Consider the following 16951-nt stretch of genomic DNA (forward strand, 5'->3'; position numbering starts at 1 on the left):
GGCAGATATTCGACTTTAGGAGTCGATGAAGCCAAAGAAACTATCTGCACCGTGGCCGGAGATGGTGCCGAACCAGATACAGTCATGGGAGCCAATGTTGGATCCAAGGACGGCACTGAAGTCAGTGGTGCCGAGGTTGGAACCGAAATAGGGGTGAATATCATAGATGGCACCAAGGGAGAAGATACAGAGCCTGGTGCCGAAGACTGCATCAAGGGCACAGGAGAAGCATGGAGCTGACTTGGTTCTGTAACTGACGGAGATGCAGGAACTGAGTGACTCTGTTTTTCCTTATGTTTTTGGTCTTTGGAGGGGGTGAGACCTCCGACCCAGATAGAGCCTCCGAAAAAGGTGTCTTAAACCTTTTAAAAAAAGCTTATTTTTATGTTCTACTAGTGTACGATTACTAAAACTAGCACAAATGTCACAGTCAGCTTTAATGTGGTCCACGCTCAAACAGCAGACACAACGAGCGTGTCCGTCCGAGTTGGGCATCTTACGCCCACACTTGTCACACTGTTTAAACCCCAACTTAGCTTTGTCTGACATAGTAAGGCAACAAGACTATCCTAATAGAAAAATACAAAAGGGAGAGAAAAACATGAGAGAATATCAACAATGGTATTTAAAAAATACCACAAGTGGTAAGGAAGGGCCTACCAAAGGCAAGAGAGAGGAACAGTACCAACAATGGCAGAAATGTAATTACCAAGGTAAAGGGTAGGGAATGGAAATAGGTTATAGGCGACTGTGAGAAAAGGCTAAATTGACTAAAAAATAAGAATTTTTGAGGAGAAACTATATTAAAAATCACAATTTTCCACTTAGCTTTGAGAGAGATGGCTAGCACGTCTGATGAAGAACATGGCAAACGAGATCTGGAGTAACTAGGAGAGTGGGCATTATGGGTAGGTCTTAGCTGACAGTTTTTGACTGGCGTGAGCTTGGAAACGGCCGTATTGGTTCCGAGGACGGAACTGAAGTCCTAATTGTAATGAATAAACAAAGATTTACAATATCAGATCATTTCTTTAGAGTCTGCTTGGGGTATAGAAGTATCTATGCAAATACTTGCAGGCAAAATACCTAAATCTTCTAGACTTTATTGCATGCATAGGAGACATACATATATCCCCCTACTGTTTCTTTGTGAATTGCATATCTAATCTCTCTTCACAATCTTTTCTGCCCTCTTCTGATTGGTTCCTACAGTTATCATGCAACATTTTATATGTGCTACTAATTCCTCTTTTTTTAACAGCAACTTCTGTTCTAGATTCAACTAAAAACTGAACCAGTGCATGTCTTTCATTTAGGGTTACTCTACCCCTTTCTGTTTGTCTATACTCTAATACCAATCCCTGATAGGGAAAGCGATCACTACTCTGCAACAGAAATGTCTTGACATCTTCCCATTCTATTACCTTTCCTTCTCTAATTATTTATTCCCAATACCTTGGCTCTTTTACCATCGTTCTCCAGTAAACTCCAGCCTCCTATTGTATTCATACCTATTGGCAGAATCTCCTTTCTCAATTCCTGTGTTGGATTCATTTTTAGTATCCTTCTTTGGCAACTTTAGTATTACAATAAACAATGCACTGCTTTGTGATGAGCAATTTCCTATACAAAATTGATACAGATTGCCTCCACTTAATAGACAAGATAATTTTAACAGTATTATGATCTCAACATGGAACGTAAAAATGTCAGCTTACCCCTCATAAATCTGATCAGAATTGCCACATTAAAGATAAAAACACTCCTAAAACATGGTAAAGATAAATATGAGTTTAACTCATCCTGGATGAATTACTCCAAGGGAAAATGTATTCACTCTCGTCTCTATAATTCCATTATAAACTCTATTTATCGCTCAGAAGTTCACTTGTTGAATTATTGGGATTCTGTCCTAAAATAAATATATATTTTTACATACTAGTAACTACTCTTGCAAAATACTTATACATGATCTAATATGAAATTTATTTATCAGCAATTTATGTTATTGCACTATGTTTGTTTCCTCATAAACTAGCAGCTATAGGTAAAATATCTTGCCTATATTTTATAATGTGTAATGATAACTTGGTAGCTGACCTATTACATAGATTTTGGTCTTGCAAATCACTAAGAAGTGTCTGGTCTCTCAATTTAAAAGGCATTTACAGAAGGTACATTATTTCCAATATTCGGGACTGAAAATGTCTCCTGAGCATGCCTTGCTACACTTAATATTAACATGGGTGAGCCACTCCAATGACATAGAGGGATAAAGCCCTGACTATGGCCCAACCAATACTGGATTAGCAGTTCCAATGACTGATGGAGTGGCAGGGAAGGACTGGGCATGCCCAACCTAGGTGGGAAGGTGCTCGTTGATATGCTCCCTTAGGGGAAGTGTGGTCTAAAGAGGGGAATTGCATACAGATATAATCAATTAGCATGGGGTGCAGAAACGGAGAGGTAAGGGCATATATAAAAATAATCCCCCAGAAGAAGAAGCACTGACAAGATGAGCCCCCAGAACTCCTTAAGTTCCAAGACTGTCCCCAGCAAACTGAAGGATGTCCAGCAGGGTAGGAGAATAGATGGTGGACCCAGTGTGGACATTGGATCCTGGGGGCCAGGCCAGTAATGATGAGGTCTGAGGTAACCAAAAAAATAAATTAAAATAATATATCAACACGGGTGATACTTTTTTTGACTTAAATCTGATCAAGAAAAGAAAAGCTCTCAACCAGCTTATGGAACACATATTAAGTCTTGTCTGCATTTGCAGAATTTGTTCAATAAATACATTTTTGCATCAATAACAATCTTAACGTAGGTGACCATCTGCCTACAATCTGTAACAGATATAAGTCAATAAGCTAAGCTAATGACTAAAATACCAAGTTTTATCAAGAACTATTACAACAGAGATTGTCACCACTGCACATCTCCTAAATACCACTTTTTCCAAATTCATAAAGCTGCCTATTCTAAGCAGTATACATGTTCAGACTTCTCAGATGTTTCTAATTTTACAGAATATCTCTGATTTTTGCTCCTTTTGTGTGTGTGTAAACCCTAATAAAGTTTCTGATTTTCTGGTAAATCACTGAGGATTACAGTCTTACATCAGACTTTAGAGATTTAGACTTGTCATTGTTCCAAAAATGCATGTTGATGCAAAATTGTGTTGTTCAATTAATTTTATAGTGAATTATATAATATTTAACAAATATACTTGATGCTGGGCCTTTGTTCTCCCATTGTTTTGTACTTTGTCCAGACTTCTTGAGCAAAGAAGTTGAGAGGAATGAACATGTTAATTTCATACTGTGTTTATCATTGCTAATATATATGTAGACCTGTTGTTGCAGCTTCAGAATCATGTAAGATGTCCACTTGATAATTTTTTTGTTCAATTAACTACAACACCTCTACTTTCAGCACAAAGAATAGCAATAATGATCCTTATCTTGCCATTCACAAGAGTTTGTCAGTTCAAATCCAGGCTTCTTCTTTAAGGAAAATATCTTCTTGATGAAGAAATCATATAATTTATTATGAATTAATGAAGTATCAGAAATACTCAGTCCAGGGATCTAAACCACTCCTGGGACATCAACAGAATAGTTTGGAGGGATACATATATGTTGCAGTGTTTAAAGTTTATCACAGTCTATTTTCAAGCACAACTTAGACCTATACATGGGAAACAGACTGTCCCCATACTAATAATATAAAGATGCACATAAATGCTTATTCCATACATGGGTCCCTTCAAATTATCTATGGGAATGATATCATCCCAGCTATTCTCATTAGGGGTGATATATAATTATCGACCATGGGATGGGTAAGACCAATCTATAACCAAATGGGACAGGTTATTTCAAGCACAAAAAAGGAAACTGGCTGGGCTTAAAATGGCCCACAAACCTAGTACTTGCCTATGAACCTATTAAGAGTTCTTGATTTTACATGATCCTTGATGCTGTTAAGTTTTCCTTGATGAAAAGATTGTTTTTGTAATGAAGAGTCTAAGATTTGAATGAATAAGCAATGCAAATGATAATATAAGGGTCATCGCTATATTTTGTGCAGTGTCTGGTGGTATTTGTGAATGCAGAGGTCAGTTTACTATGTCCAAACTTTGCTTGTGTTTATTGTGCTGATGATAGAATCCTGTAAAGTGTCCATTCGTGGTAATCTTTTGTTCAACAGCTACAGGTCTTGTGCTTCAACATTCTTTCTTAAAGACTTGTTTCAGCTTCATATTTCATATATCAATTATAAAATTTACAGCGCATCTTAATACTGACTTTAGTTTTACTATTACTATGTTCATATAACCTAAATGGCCTTGAACTATTGTTTTAATTTCAATACTACTCTATAGATATCCCAATTAAGCTTACCTGCAGTTCTTAATTTGTATTCAGACTTGTTTTAAGAGGGTAGATGTTATTTCTTTTGCAGTTATGCAAAGATGGCAAATGTGATGTTACATTTAGAAGTCTGTATTCTGTTTATAAGGTGGGGCAACGCAGTCTTGTGCTGGAGAAAAATGTTCTATCTCTTACAAATAAATCTGCACACCACGGCCCGCATACACTTTACACGGTTACTGTTACACGCGCCATTTTCTTGCAAAATTTGCAAATACGAAAAGAGGTGACATGTAATTAAATTATGCAATGAATTGTCTTACATAAAATATTAGTTGATTTTTACAAAACCATTTCAGTACCACTCCTACTTTACTGAAACATGTGGGACTTGTTTTTCCTAACGTTTCACACGAGAAACAGGTTTACATATTAGGATTTTAAGAAAATACTCTCTCTCTCTCTACATTCCCGAGCAACAAAGCAACTTCAGTCACCACTATGGGCTTTGTATTCGAAACGTATCTTGCAGGATGCACAGTAGCAAGTCCCGCCTAATCCCCGCCCACCATCCAGCAATCGGTAAAAGTAAAGTAATATTCAAACCGATGGTATGAATATTTATTCGTAGTTTGCCCTTTTCTCAAAGTAGTAAGATCTCGGAGTTGGAATATGTAATTTGCGGCTACTGGGGGCGGTGCCACTCACATAAGTGGTGCAGGGGGGCTTGTCCCCCGTCCAAAAACGAATAAAAAAAAAACACTTGCAGTATTTTCCATATCACGACACGCCTGTTTCACATGTCAATCACTGAGGCTACACCCACTTCTGCGGAGACCGGCTTGCGAGCTACTTTTCTAATACAATACCCCACAATGACCAAATATGAATTATTAAGCTGAAAATGTATCCAGCAGTAAACACACTGTGTCAGCTTACCTACATAAATTTCCTGAGCAAAGGCAAGCGAAATGAGCAACAACGGTAGTCCCACTGAGATACAAGTGATAAGTTTATCCACAGCCAGTTCCAATCGCACTCCTTTGTACTTTGATTCTGTTGGTTCTTTGAGTAAAAAATCCGAAAACACATAATCGGAGGCTAGGCGTGCTATAGCCATTTCTGTGAGCATGCAAAGCGGAGTCGATTTAATGGGAAAGCACAGAACAAAGAAAAGGCCCCAAAACAACACGTTTAAAAAGTGAACCTCTTAATAATCGCCAGTTGATTAAATACGAAAGTGAAGCTGCTGTGTCTCAGGGTGCCACATTGTCCGATCGCTCCGTCAGAAACACAAATACATTTTGTGACAACATGCATAATGCAGCAACCATGGGGGCTTCCCAGTCAGCCCTTTAAGGAAAGGGGCTCTCGTTCAAGAAGCTGTCAAAAAAATCTGTCAGTGCAGAGAGTAAACTGAAACCGCGCCCCGTGACTTCACGACATACCAGCAGTGGCTGTAGTACAGGACCGGTAATGGAATCACGTGGTGTGTGCACACCTCAACAACGACAACATGTAGCCCCGCCACTGTCCCGTGTTTGGATACCATTAAAATCTGTCCACTTTGGGAATACACTGAACTTCCTAACCTTTGTCAAGCTACTGTTAGAAGAAACAGGGGTAGTCCCATGAGTGTCTTTGACGCAGTTACACTGTATGTCTTTGGCGTGAAATGTTTGATATTCTTGAAAGGATTTTAAAAGCCTGGGCAACTTGAAAAGTAATTAGCACAATATTAACTGCCGTTGTTATGCAAATAAATATCAAGTCGGACAAGCTTCATAGTGTTCAAAGAGTAAATGTAGCTGTCGGTTAGGTGGCATTAAACGCTAAGGGGAATCAGTTTTTAAAATGGATAATTTACACTGTGGTACTGCAGACCCGCGTGCCAAGAAATAATCAGAGACACTTTTTAAAATGTAACTACTGTTAACGTTAGAGGTTGACAGAATAAGAAAGTATAAATTAAATGCATGTTTTGAAGTAAGAAAAGTCTACATCTCAAATGATTGCCACAACCATACCACTCGTCTGTTGTGGTTAGACATAGACCAATGATTTTGGCACAAACATAGCTCTCAACCTCCTATCTCCAAAACGAGGAACACTAGCCGTCATAATGTGGAACAAATCGGCAAAATGTGGGACACTTACTAATGGCTTACTAACAACTTCAATTAGGAAGGTCATAGAATAGTTAAATGTGTTGAGTTTACTTATAAAAAAATCTTTTAATGATTTAATATGATTCCTTTCTATTTACAATGGATATCAGCTAAAAAATCCTATCACTGAATGTGTGACAGACCCTTTCAATGTGGAACTTTGAGGAACATGAACTTTTTAAGACCCCAAATAAGGTACGTTCTGATATTCCGCATAAATTCAGACTTGTTTTCTAGAAGACATATTTGTGCTCCTTTTTCTCTACTGTGACTTTAAAGGCCAGTGGAATGATTTTTAATGCTCATAGGTTGAAAGATATACAATGATTGTCATTATTTATTGTCAATTCCCCCATCCTTTCTCCCAAAATCACTAGTTTTAGAAGGGATTAAAAATACTAGAACAAAAGTTTGAGCCAAAATCAAGGCAGTCCCAGAAAGTCAGGAAGAGATGAATGTTATGGGGCTTGGCCCTCACCATTTCAAGTCTTTTTTTGCAATATGCACCTGACTATAGTTATGCTTCTGGCACTTCATCATAGCAGGCTTTAGGCATAGGCCAACTAGGCATTCACCTAGGGCACCGCTCTAGCAGGGGAGCTTTTCCAGTAATCTGGATGGTGTAGGTAGACCAAAATGGGGCACAGGGTGTTGTTGGGGCGGCACTGTGGAAACCATTTGCCTAGGGCACCAGTTGACCAAAGGCCGGTCCTGCACCTCATGTTTCCTGTAACCTGATGTGTCTACCCTAACTGCTATAATTCTGGTGGGTATCCTCTTATAAGTCTGCAGATATTCACAAATCCACTTGCACCTGATACAAGTTAATTTTTTCAAAAATATTGCTGTTAGTCAGTGAATATATTAATCATTTTGACTTTCATGGTGTCTGTTAGATCTGCAGTGACAATATTAATTAACAGTTCAGGATTACACAAGAAGAAGTTATCAGGGATGCCCCTAATAATCAAAGACAGTTAAGAGATATGCAAGTAATTTCCCTTTTATATAAAGAAGTATCCAATTCAATTCACATATGCATGCATTAGCAATTATACATTGTAGTTGAAACATTAACTTTGTAGCTGCGAATTGTGTCATGAGACATTATAGAGATGTAAAACCACTGCACTGAAGCTAATTATTCACATTGTACAAGTCATAGGTCCATTAGTTTGGTGAACAAGCTCAATACCTATTGACCATGGAGGACTGATGCCCCAGATCCCATGCTGGAAATTAATCATGCTCATCTATGCATCCAGTTTCTCCTTAAAAGTAAGGACTGATGCTCTGAAGTTTAACTGAGAGGCTGAATTTATTCCTTACACTTCTGAATCTTTATGTTATGATGATTTCTCATTTTACACCACAGCTAATATGAGTTTTGTACTGAGGGTGAGTGTCCTCTAGTGTGCAGGTTAGCATGGGATATTCTAAGCAGAGTTTCAAATAGTAAGTGGCCCTTTGGTGCTCTGTACATCAGACATTGGTCTTCTCTATGAAGGCAATAAGAGATGCAGAGAATAGAGATAACTGCTGTTGTCTCATGCTATGAAACAGAAATTGAAGTTCTTTGATTCTTTTTTGTTAGAAACTGTATCTTTTCCAACTGCAACAGATAGCATGTTTTTTTTGTGTAAAGGACAGTAAGTATACTGTTCGATTACTGGGCTGGTAAGAGCTGTATACAAGGTGAAAATTACTTCTCTGCCAAGACTATAAACCACACAAAAGATTAAGTGAGAAATTTTAAATGTTTTGCATATGGTCGTGGCTATATGGGTATCAAATGAAAGGTCACCATCTCCAAGGTCTCTTTCTATTTTTCATCTCTAAATTGTTGCTTGCCAGTAGTATAGATAGTTGGTGAGAAGGGATACCAAAAGGAAGAATGCTGCATTTTTGACACTGAAGACCGTGACAAGGGGAATACTGCCAGCCTAGCTACAGTATCTGGAATTTTGTAAATAATTATATGTCATTTGTGAATATTAACATGATTCCCTGGATTCATTAAACCCTACACGGAGTGTAGGAATAGTGCAGCAGTTGCTGCACGGAACATGGCTGCCGAGCAATTCAGCAAAGGGCTTCCTGGACGTGCACGAGCGCTCCTACATTATTCCTACATGGACACCACTGCCTAATGCTAATTATTTAATTTGCTGGTGAAAACCATGCGAATGAGGTGAATTAGCGATTCAGCAAGCAGGCAGGTGTCCATGCAGGAATAGTGTAAGAAGCGGAAATGTGTTCAGTTACTAGCTGAACACATTTCTGCAAATTAGAAAATGGAGGCATGACAGCTCGAAATATAACATGTATTATATTTAGTAGGCATGCCAATGGCCAAATATATGCGCATTAGCATGATAAATAGTTTTAATTTTTTTTTAAATAAAACTTTTTTTTTAACCGATCTCGGCCGTTTAAGCATAGGATAGCAGCGCGCATCAGGATTGTGCTGAAAATTAAAAAAAAGGGGGGAAAAACAATTTTTACAGAAATCTGCATTTTGCCATTATAGTCAATGGCATGTAGAATGAAAACAATATCAGGAAATAGTGGTTACTAAATGGAAAGGCCCCGTCTAAGTGTGGTAACTATGGAGTAAGGCAGTGGTATATGCAAATGAGGGGATTTATACTGAATCACAAATTTCTTCTAAGTGTCAGACTGCACCTAACTGTGTAGGTGCTCTAACACCACGGTGCAGACAGGAGGAGCAGCTAACATGAAAATGGGGTGTGCCATGCTTGCTGTAAGCACATTGGAGCTCAGTGGCCCGTGTTTGCCCTTAGCTAAGCACAGCTAAGGAAGAGTGTGTGTCTGAGGCTGTATTGTCTTATTCCATGAAATGCAGAGTGTGTTCACATCCAGGGAGGGCCAGTTCTGCTTAAAAGTGTTTACTTTAGCTAAACAGGTGTGTGCAGCGTGCCCCAGGCCTAAAACAAAAAAAAAGGAAATAGCAGAACTATGCACAATTGAGCAATGGGTATGGGTGCGCATCAGGGCTTAAATGTGGAGGAAATGGGAAGGAGAAATAGCAGAAGGAAAGCAACCAAGGAGAACTAACATAGCTGGCAGGTGGAATGTATCAGAATCAGCCAGTTACACAGGCAGCAGCCCAGCACACTACTATAAACTATGCAAACACCTTTCAGTCTGTTTTTTCCCACAAACTCTACACCACTGGTGTACACATTAGGGAGAATTTTAAACTGACAAAACCAACAAAACATGTTAGTGGCTGCTATTGATTTTATCTATCAGTATGTGCTAGAGACTGAGGTTGGTGAAGAGGATAATGCTGACAACCAACTCAGACTGAGGAGGAGGAAAAAAGTGTTCAGACCCAGGGTAGCCTACCAGGGGCTACATGATCTGGAGATAGAGCGCTACAGGATGGACAGGGACATACTTCAGCAACTTGAGCTGTGCCGGCCTTGCCTCAATCCCAGAACCAACAGAGGGGAACCCATCCCAGTGGATACCAAGTTATGTGTAGCCTTAAAAATACTAGCTACAGGTACTTTCCAAAGACCGACTGGGGATATCATGGCAGTCTCACAGGCATCTGCATCCAGGATACTCCATCAGTTCCTGGATGTCATGTGACCACATGCTGCTGAGCACATTTACTTCCCCAGCACCCATGAGCAGAGGACCAGCATATGCGTCTTCCACCGTGTAACAGAATACCCGGAGGTACTGGGTGCCATAGACTGCACACACATCCACATCAAAGCACCACCCGGTGACCAGGGTAGGGTCTACCTAAAGCATAAGGGGGTTCCACTCCATCAACTGCCAGGTCATGTGGGATGCCCAGGGCATTATCATGAATATGTGTGCTGGCAGCCCTGGAAGCTATCATGACTCCCACATCTGGCATTCATCACAGCTGTACCGGGCGTTTGCCAGTGGGGGACATCCCATATGGCCATCTGGTGGGGGATGCTGGCTACACACTGGAGCCGTGGCTGATGACACCCATCAGAAATGCACACATACCCACACAAGAACGCCATAATGAGGCACACACAAACCAGGATCATTATACAGTGTTTTGGGATGCTCAAGTCATGGTTCTGCAGCCCTGACATATCTAGGGGAGCCTTGCAGTACTCTCCAGCCACATGTGCATAGTATGTGCTATGCTACACAATATGATCCTGTGGAAACAGCTGCAGCAGGAACAAAATGGGGAAGGGCCACACAGTCCCCCACCATTGCCAAGGTCTCCACAGGCACAGAGGGACTCAGAGGAGGAACATCCTGAGCCTGTTCCTGTAGGCAGATGGAGGCGTGCCCAGTATGCCCTGTCCTTGGCAAAGAGGTAACACATAGCACATACACTAACACTGTAGGGCCCAAGGGACTGAGCTCTCTCTGTGACTCGCACACACAGTAAAATGGATGCCAAACATCACACCACCTATACCTTACCATGTATAGGCAGTGTACTGTGTGCATCCAACATTGTCAGCCCTCAAGCACCATCCTCACAACAACCTCCGGCACAAGGTAAGTCAGTCTCCTTAACAAAATAAATTAATGGAGGAGAATGTTCTGATAGCATATCTGTGGTATTGATTCAAGCATGCAAGGGAATGGGGTGGCTTTCTGGGATAGCAGCAGACAACTGACAATCTGTGGGACAGCAGGAAGTGTATTCACAGTACTGGCCTACCCACACCATGCAGTGCCACCCTAGTTGACAAATACCACTGCAGTATATGTGGTGAGCCAAATAACTGGGCAGGGGGGTCATAGGTCACATGCATGGATGTCAAAGTGGGGGTCCCATACCCACCCCCAGCCTCACGCAGCAGACCAGCTGTAGAAAACCATACAGAAATGTCTGGCAAAGGCCCCCACATGGTGACATCCATGAAATCCCCACCACAGCATGTCTGGCAGTAGCAGTATGGCTTTGAAAGGTAAGAAGTTTGAAACTACAAATGTTTATGCCAGAACAATCTGACCTGTGATCAATACTGTTATGCCTGTAGTCTCAAAGATAGGGCACACCACTATGCTAAATGTGACCAAAACATTAAGCAAATATCAGCACAGTCTCTATAAATGTGTACTGTGTACAGATGTGTCACCCCCCATAGTCCCATAGAAATGCAGTAACATGTCCCTAGCCTTAACCAGCATCCAACGATCAACTAGAGAGATGGCTCAACACAAACAGAAAGCAATTGTCAGTCACACCTACAGTCAACTTACTGGTGCCATCCCCAGGTTGTCTACTGCTGGCAGCCTGGGAACATATGATCATCAGAATGCATTTCCTTGCTACAGATGGCCTGCATCTGTCACACCTGACCTACAGGTCTGTGGCAAATGCCCATGTCTCACCCACAGTGCCCTGTTAGGGAGTGTCATGGGGTCCATAACACCAACATAACACTGTCTACAAAATGCAAAGAAAGGCCATGCCACTAACTGCTAGGAGAAAACTTGCCAGTGTCAGAGTGCCATAAATCTAGGCAAAGCCAATAATAATGGGGTGAAAAAGGTCCAAAGAGAAGGACACATTTGAAATACTGCTCTAATAATCTTATAAAGTTGATGGAATGATTGTAGTCGCATGGAATGTCTGATGGGTATGAAGTCTGAAACTGCAATGTCAACTGTCAGTAATATCTGACCAACCCTGAGTGACTTGCAGAACACTTTTCCTTGAAAAGCACAGTCATTTGGGTAACCAGCAAGATATATGAGTCATGAATGTGGACATTCTGTGATACTCTGTACAGTTGACAGGCAGGGCTAGGAGTCTAAACATGGGAATGCACTCATTGTAGGCAGCCCTAACCCTGGAAGATGGTGACATGTCTGCACCCACAAAACCCTGGCCCACAGCCATGGGGAGTAACACACCCTTCCCTGATCACTCATCCTGACCCCAAAATGTGGCCATCCAAACAAAATGAGGTGGGGCCATACATATATGTGAGACAAACACACACCTCCAGGCTGGTCAAACAGTCTGACACACACAAGACCCTCCAAGTGCAGGCAACCTTTGAGAAGACCCCTATGCAAAGTACTGGTAGCTATAGGCAAACATATCTGACCTAGAACACACACCCTCCCACATATCTTATCATCTACAAATCTATCCAGAGTCTGCCTGTCATCCTCATCCTGTCTGACTTATATTACCCAACCGTTGACTGGAAATCAGACTAAGCCAGAACAGAAATGCACAGAGATTCCACCATTGTAATATATCACCAAGGTGCTGGGCCGTTTCCACAGCACCAGCAGTCAATTGCTTGTAGGTGTACCTCTCAACAGGCTGGATTGTGCAAGAATGCATAGCATTTGGCTGATAATTTTGTTGTGTGCATCATCCACCCTGTATTCCTCTGGTAAATCACTGTGATGATCTGAGGAGGTATGCACTAGGTACTGAAACAATACATGACAGTGTCAAATGGCATATATGTCAGATGTCTGCTAAAACAAGCCCTGTAACCCTAGCAACCCATACATTACTGAGAGAAAAAGACACAATCACTGTATGGCCCATTGTCTCCCCATTTTGATAGGCTATCTCCAGATATCCTGCACCAACAGGCTGAGAGGTATGGCTGTAGCACAAAACAAACTGGACTGGAGTACAACAATCCCTGGAATGGAGTCCCACATGTGCTATAGAAGATCACACTGGGCATGCTCATACACTTAGAGAAATGTTAGCAGGATCTAGGAATGAACAGGCCTTCCCCACCCAGTGCACTTCCCATTGCCCTACTTTAGCAGTCCTGAAGATGTCTGTCACCATAGAAGTCCCTTTCATCAGACCTCAGTCCTATAACTTCTGTGGTGCGTGCGATAACTGTATAACACTATAGTACAAATAGCTAGTTAGTTAGGAGTTCTAATCTCAGTCCTGGGAAATGTAAAAGTGTGTGTGTGTGTGTGTGTGTGTGTGTGTGTGTGTGTGTGTGTGTGTGTGTGTGTGTGTGTGTGTGTGTTTGCGTGCATGCAAGTGTGTGTGCATGTGTTTACAAATTAAAGCTTTTGGGTCCATTCAAACCCAGTACACTTCCCCTTTCCCTACTTTAGCAGTCCTGCAGATATTAGTCACCTTAGAAGTCCCTTTCGTCAAGCATCAGTCCCATAAGCTCTGTGGCACGTGTGAGAACTACATAACACTATAGTACAAATGACTAGTTAGGTAGGAGTTCTAATCCCATTTTATGTGTAGTTTAAAGTATTTTGTGTCCGCTCTCACCCAGTACACCACCCATTGTCATACTTTACAAGGGGTTGGTGATGTTCCTCAGCTTAGAAGTACCTTTGGACAACCTTCACTCTGTAAGCTCAGTGTGGTGCGCGATACATGTGTAACACTGTAGTAATAATAAATAGATAGGTGGGGGTTCTAATCTAAATCTGGGCATGTGTGTGTGTGTGTGTGTGTGTGTGTGTACGTGTGTGTGTGTGTGTGTGTGTGTGTGTGTCCATATGTAATATATATATATATATATATATATATGTCCCAGTGTCCATATTACAAGGCCCACAGTTGTCATCCACTGTAGAAGGACCTGTAGACACTCTGCAGCCATATAAGCATTGTGCCATGTGCAATAACTATGTGACAGTATGGAATAGATAACAAGATATGCTGCCCATCTAATCCTTGGCATCACTCCCCACTCAGGAATCATACACAAACATAATCAGGTAGGCAGCCACTCCCTACATCAGTAGGTGGCCTGCAAACTGGCTCACAGATAGAACCCACAGTGCTAAAGCAGCAGACTCTATGTCAGACTGCTGAACAGTCATGAGTGGAGTCCCACAGGTTGTGGACCTGGATTCCCTCATGTTTGGGACCCACACCTCTGAGGACCAGCCCAATACAAAGACACCCTGGCTGACAATGTTTGCAAATGACTACAAGGTAGGTGCTATTATTATCCCCCCATGTGATGTTGACATCCTTCACAAGGGCCTCTCTGAGACCTATGACTGTTGTCAGTACCCTGGACATAAGCTCAGTGCCAGATGATGTGCCGCCATCCTCTTTGGGCATGACATGGTTCCCATAAAGTAATACATGGATGGTAGTCCACTGAACACTGATGCTGGTATAATGGAACTGGGAACACAGACTGACAGTGAGCTCTATGGTGACCACCACAGTGCCACTGTCTTCTGAAAGTCCTTCTGTGTGTCATTTCTCCTGACTCAAGGTGTTGAATACGGGAAGTAAAAGGACTGTGTTTCCCTGTACACCCCCCTCAGTAGGCCAATCAATGTGTACTATGGCCTGTTTGCCATGTACCCCACTGGAAACCAGCAACAACAGGAGAGGCTGCAAGTGTACCTCACAAAGAGGATCTTAGGTATTATACACTTGCCCCATACAGACAGACTCCAACAACTGCAATGAATTTCTGTCTCATACTGGCTACATAGGTGTGATCTCTGCCTGACATACACAGCCATGTCTAACCCAACCCTGTCAGGAATGCTGCATCTAAGGAAACCAATCTGTCCACACAACATGCCCTAGATACCTCAACCATATCATCACAATCAACAGGACATGCTGGAGGGACAGGTTCACAACCCAGAGACTGGCCACACTATGGAATAGATGCCACATACATGTCAAGCCAAGCACATCACTGGCCCTATTCAAGAGAAAGCCGGAGGAGTGGATGGGGAATAAAATACCCACCAGGGGGATACTCAGTAGACACACTGGGGAGTACCATCAGGTGGCATGATGCCAGTGTATTCCCATGGGCTAGCCTTGTAAAGCCTCTATGGCCATTTGCCACATATACACCTATGACTCTTTGAACATATGGATATCAGTACTGTCAAATGTGTGTGTGTGTGTGTGTGTGTGTGTGTGTGTGTGTGTGTGTGTGTGTGTGTGTGTGTGTGTGTGTGTGTGTGTGTGTGCATTAGTATGTCTGAAAGTGTTTGTGAGTGTGTAAACGTGGGTAAAAGTAGTTGGTGACCCATCTCACCCAGTACAACTACCATTGCCATACCTTACAAGTGCTGTAGATGTTATTCACTATATAGGTACCTTGGCACACTCCATAACCTATAAGCTCTGTGGTTAGTGTGGTAACTGCATAACACTATAATACCAATAACCACATAGCTTGGGTACTAATATGAGTCCTGGCAAATGTGTGTGTGTGTATTGTTGTGTGTGAGTGTGTATATGTGTAGGTTACAGTATTTTGTGGTCTCTCTCACCCAGTACATCACGCATTGTAATAATTTGCAAGGCCTGGTGATGTCCCCCGCCTTACAAGTACCTTTGGAGAAGTGTCACCCTATAACCTCCGTGATGTGTGTGATAAATGCATAAAAATGTAGTAACAATAAATAGATAGGTAGGAGTTCTAATCTCAGTCTGGGCAAATGTGTGTGAGAGAAGAGTATCCTGTGTGTTTGTGTACGAACAACATCCATTGGATGGTTATGGATTCATATTTTATGCCATGGTACACACAGTAAACATTCCTAAGTCTACTGTATGAGGTCTGCTGTTCACATCAACCATAGTGGTATCTGTAGACACTCTTCAGCCCTATAACCCTGTGCAACAGTATGGAATAGTATGGTACAAATAACAAGATATGTTGGTCTGCTAATGTCAGTACTGGCAAGTGTGTGTGTGCATTGGTGTGTATAGCAGTGATTGTGAGTGTGTAGACTTGTATGCAACACTATTATGAGTACTCTCACACCCAGTACAGCCACCATTGCCATACCCCACAAGACCATGTGATGTTATTCACCTTACAGGTACCTTGTAACACTCATCACACTAGTAGTCCTGTGCCACCTGCAATAACCACATAATAGTGTGGTACCACAAATTGATGTGTAGGGGTTCCAAACACAACACTGGCAACTGTGATCCTGTGCGTGCATGTGTGTGTGTGTGTGTGTGTGTGTGTGTGTGTGTGTGTGTGTGTGTGTGTGTGTGTGTGTGTGTGAACAGTATTCTCTGTGTGTTTGGTCGACACAATAACCTCTGGAACTGAGGGCGTTAGCAATCTGAGGTGTGTTCCACCCACCACACTTACCATTGTCCACTATACTAGAGCTGATGTCAACCACCATAGACTGAGATACAGCCCCTCAGCCCTATAAGCTGTGAGGTACATGCAAGAACTGTTACACAGACCTGGGAAATGTGTGCAGATACAGCTATACCCAGACAATGACATGGTCATACCCTGACATACGCCTTGTTGGTGATGTCTGTAGGACCACATTCTGTTGACACACAGACACCTGGAACAAACAGAATACCACATGTGAGAACACATTCACTTAGTGTTACTAACACCAATAATGCATCATGGCTGAAAAGGTGCACACACACTCTGATGT

General features: G+C 41.8%; 1 protein-coding gene across 1 annotated transcript in view; it reads right to left on the bottom strand.

The window, feature by feature from the left end:
• Positions 1-5994, bottom strand: part of PANX1 (pannexin 1) — a 903960-nt gene extending 897966 nt beyond the window's left edge. Inside the window, exon 1 of the mRNA XM_044072647.1 lies at positions 5319-5994. Within this exon, the coding sequence (XP_043928582.1) occupies positions 5319-5511 (193 nt within the window). The 5' untranslated portion in view covers positions 5512-5994. The remainder of the gene's footprint in view (positions 1-5318) is intronic.
• Positions 5995-16951: the final 10957 nt, after the last annotated feature.

The sequence above is a fragment of the Protopterus annectens genome, chromosome 5.part0, assembly GCF_019279795.1.
Source record: "Protopterus annectens isolate FY-2018-M chromosome 5.part0, PAN1.0, whole genome shotgun sequence".
NCBI classification, from domain to species: domain Eukaryota; kingdom Metazoa; phylum Chordata; order Ceratodontiformes; family Protopteridae; genus Protopterus; species Protopterus annectens.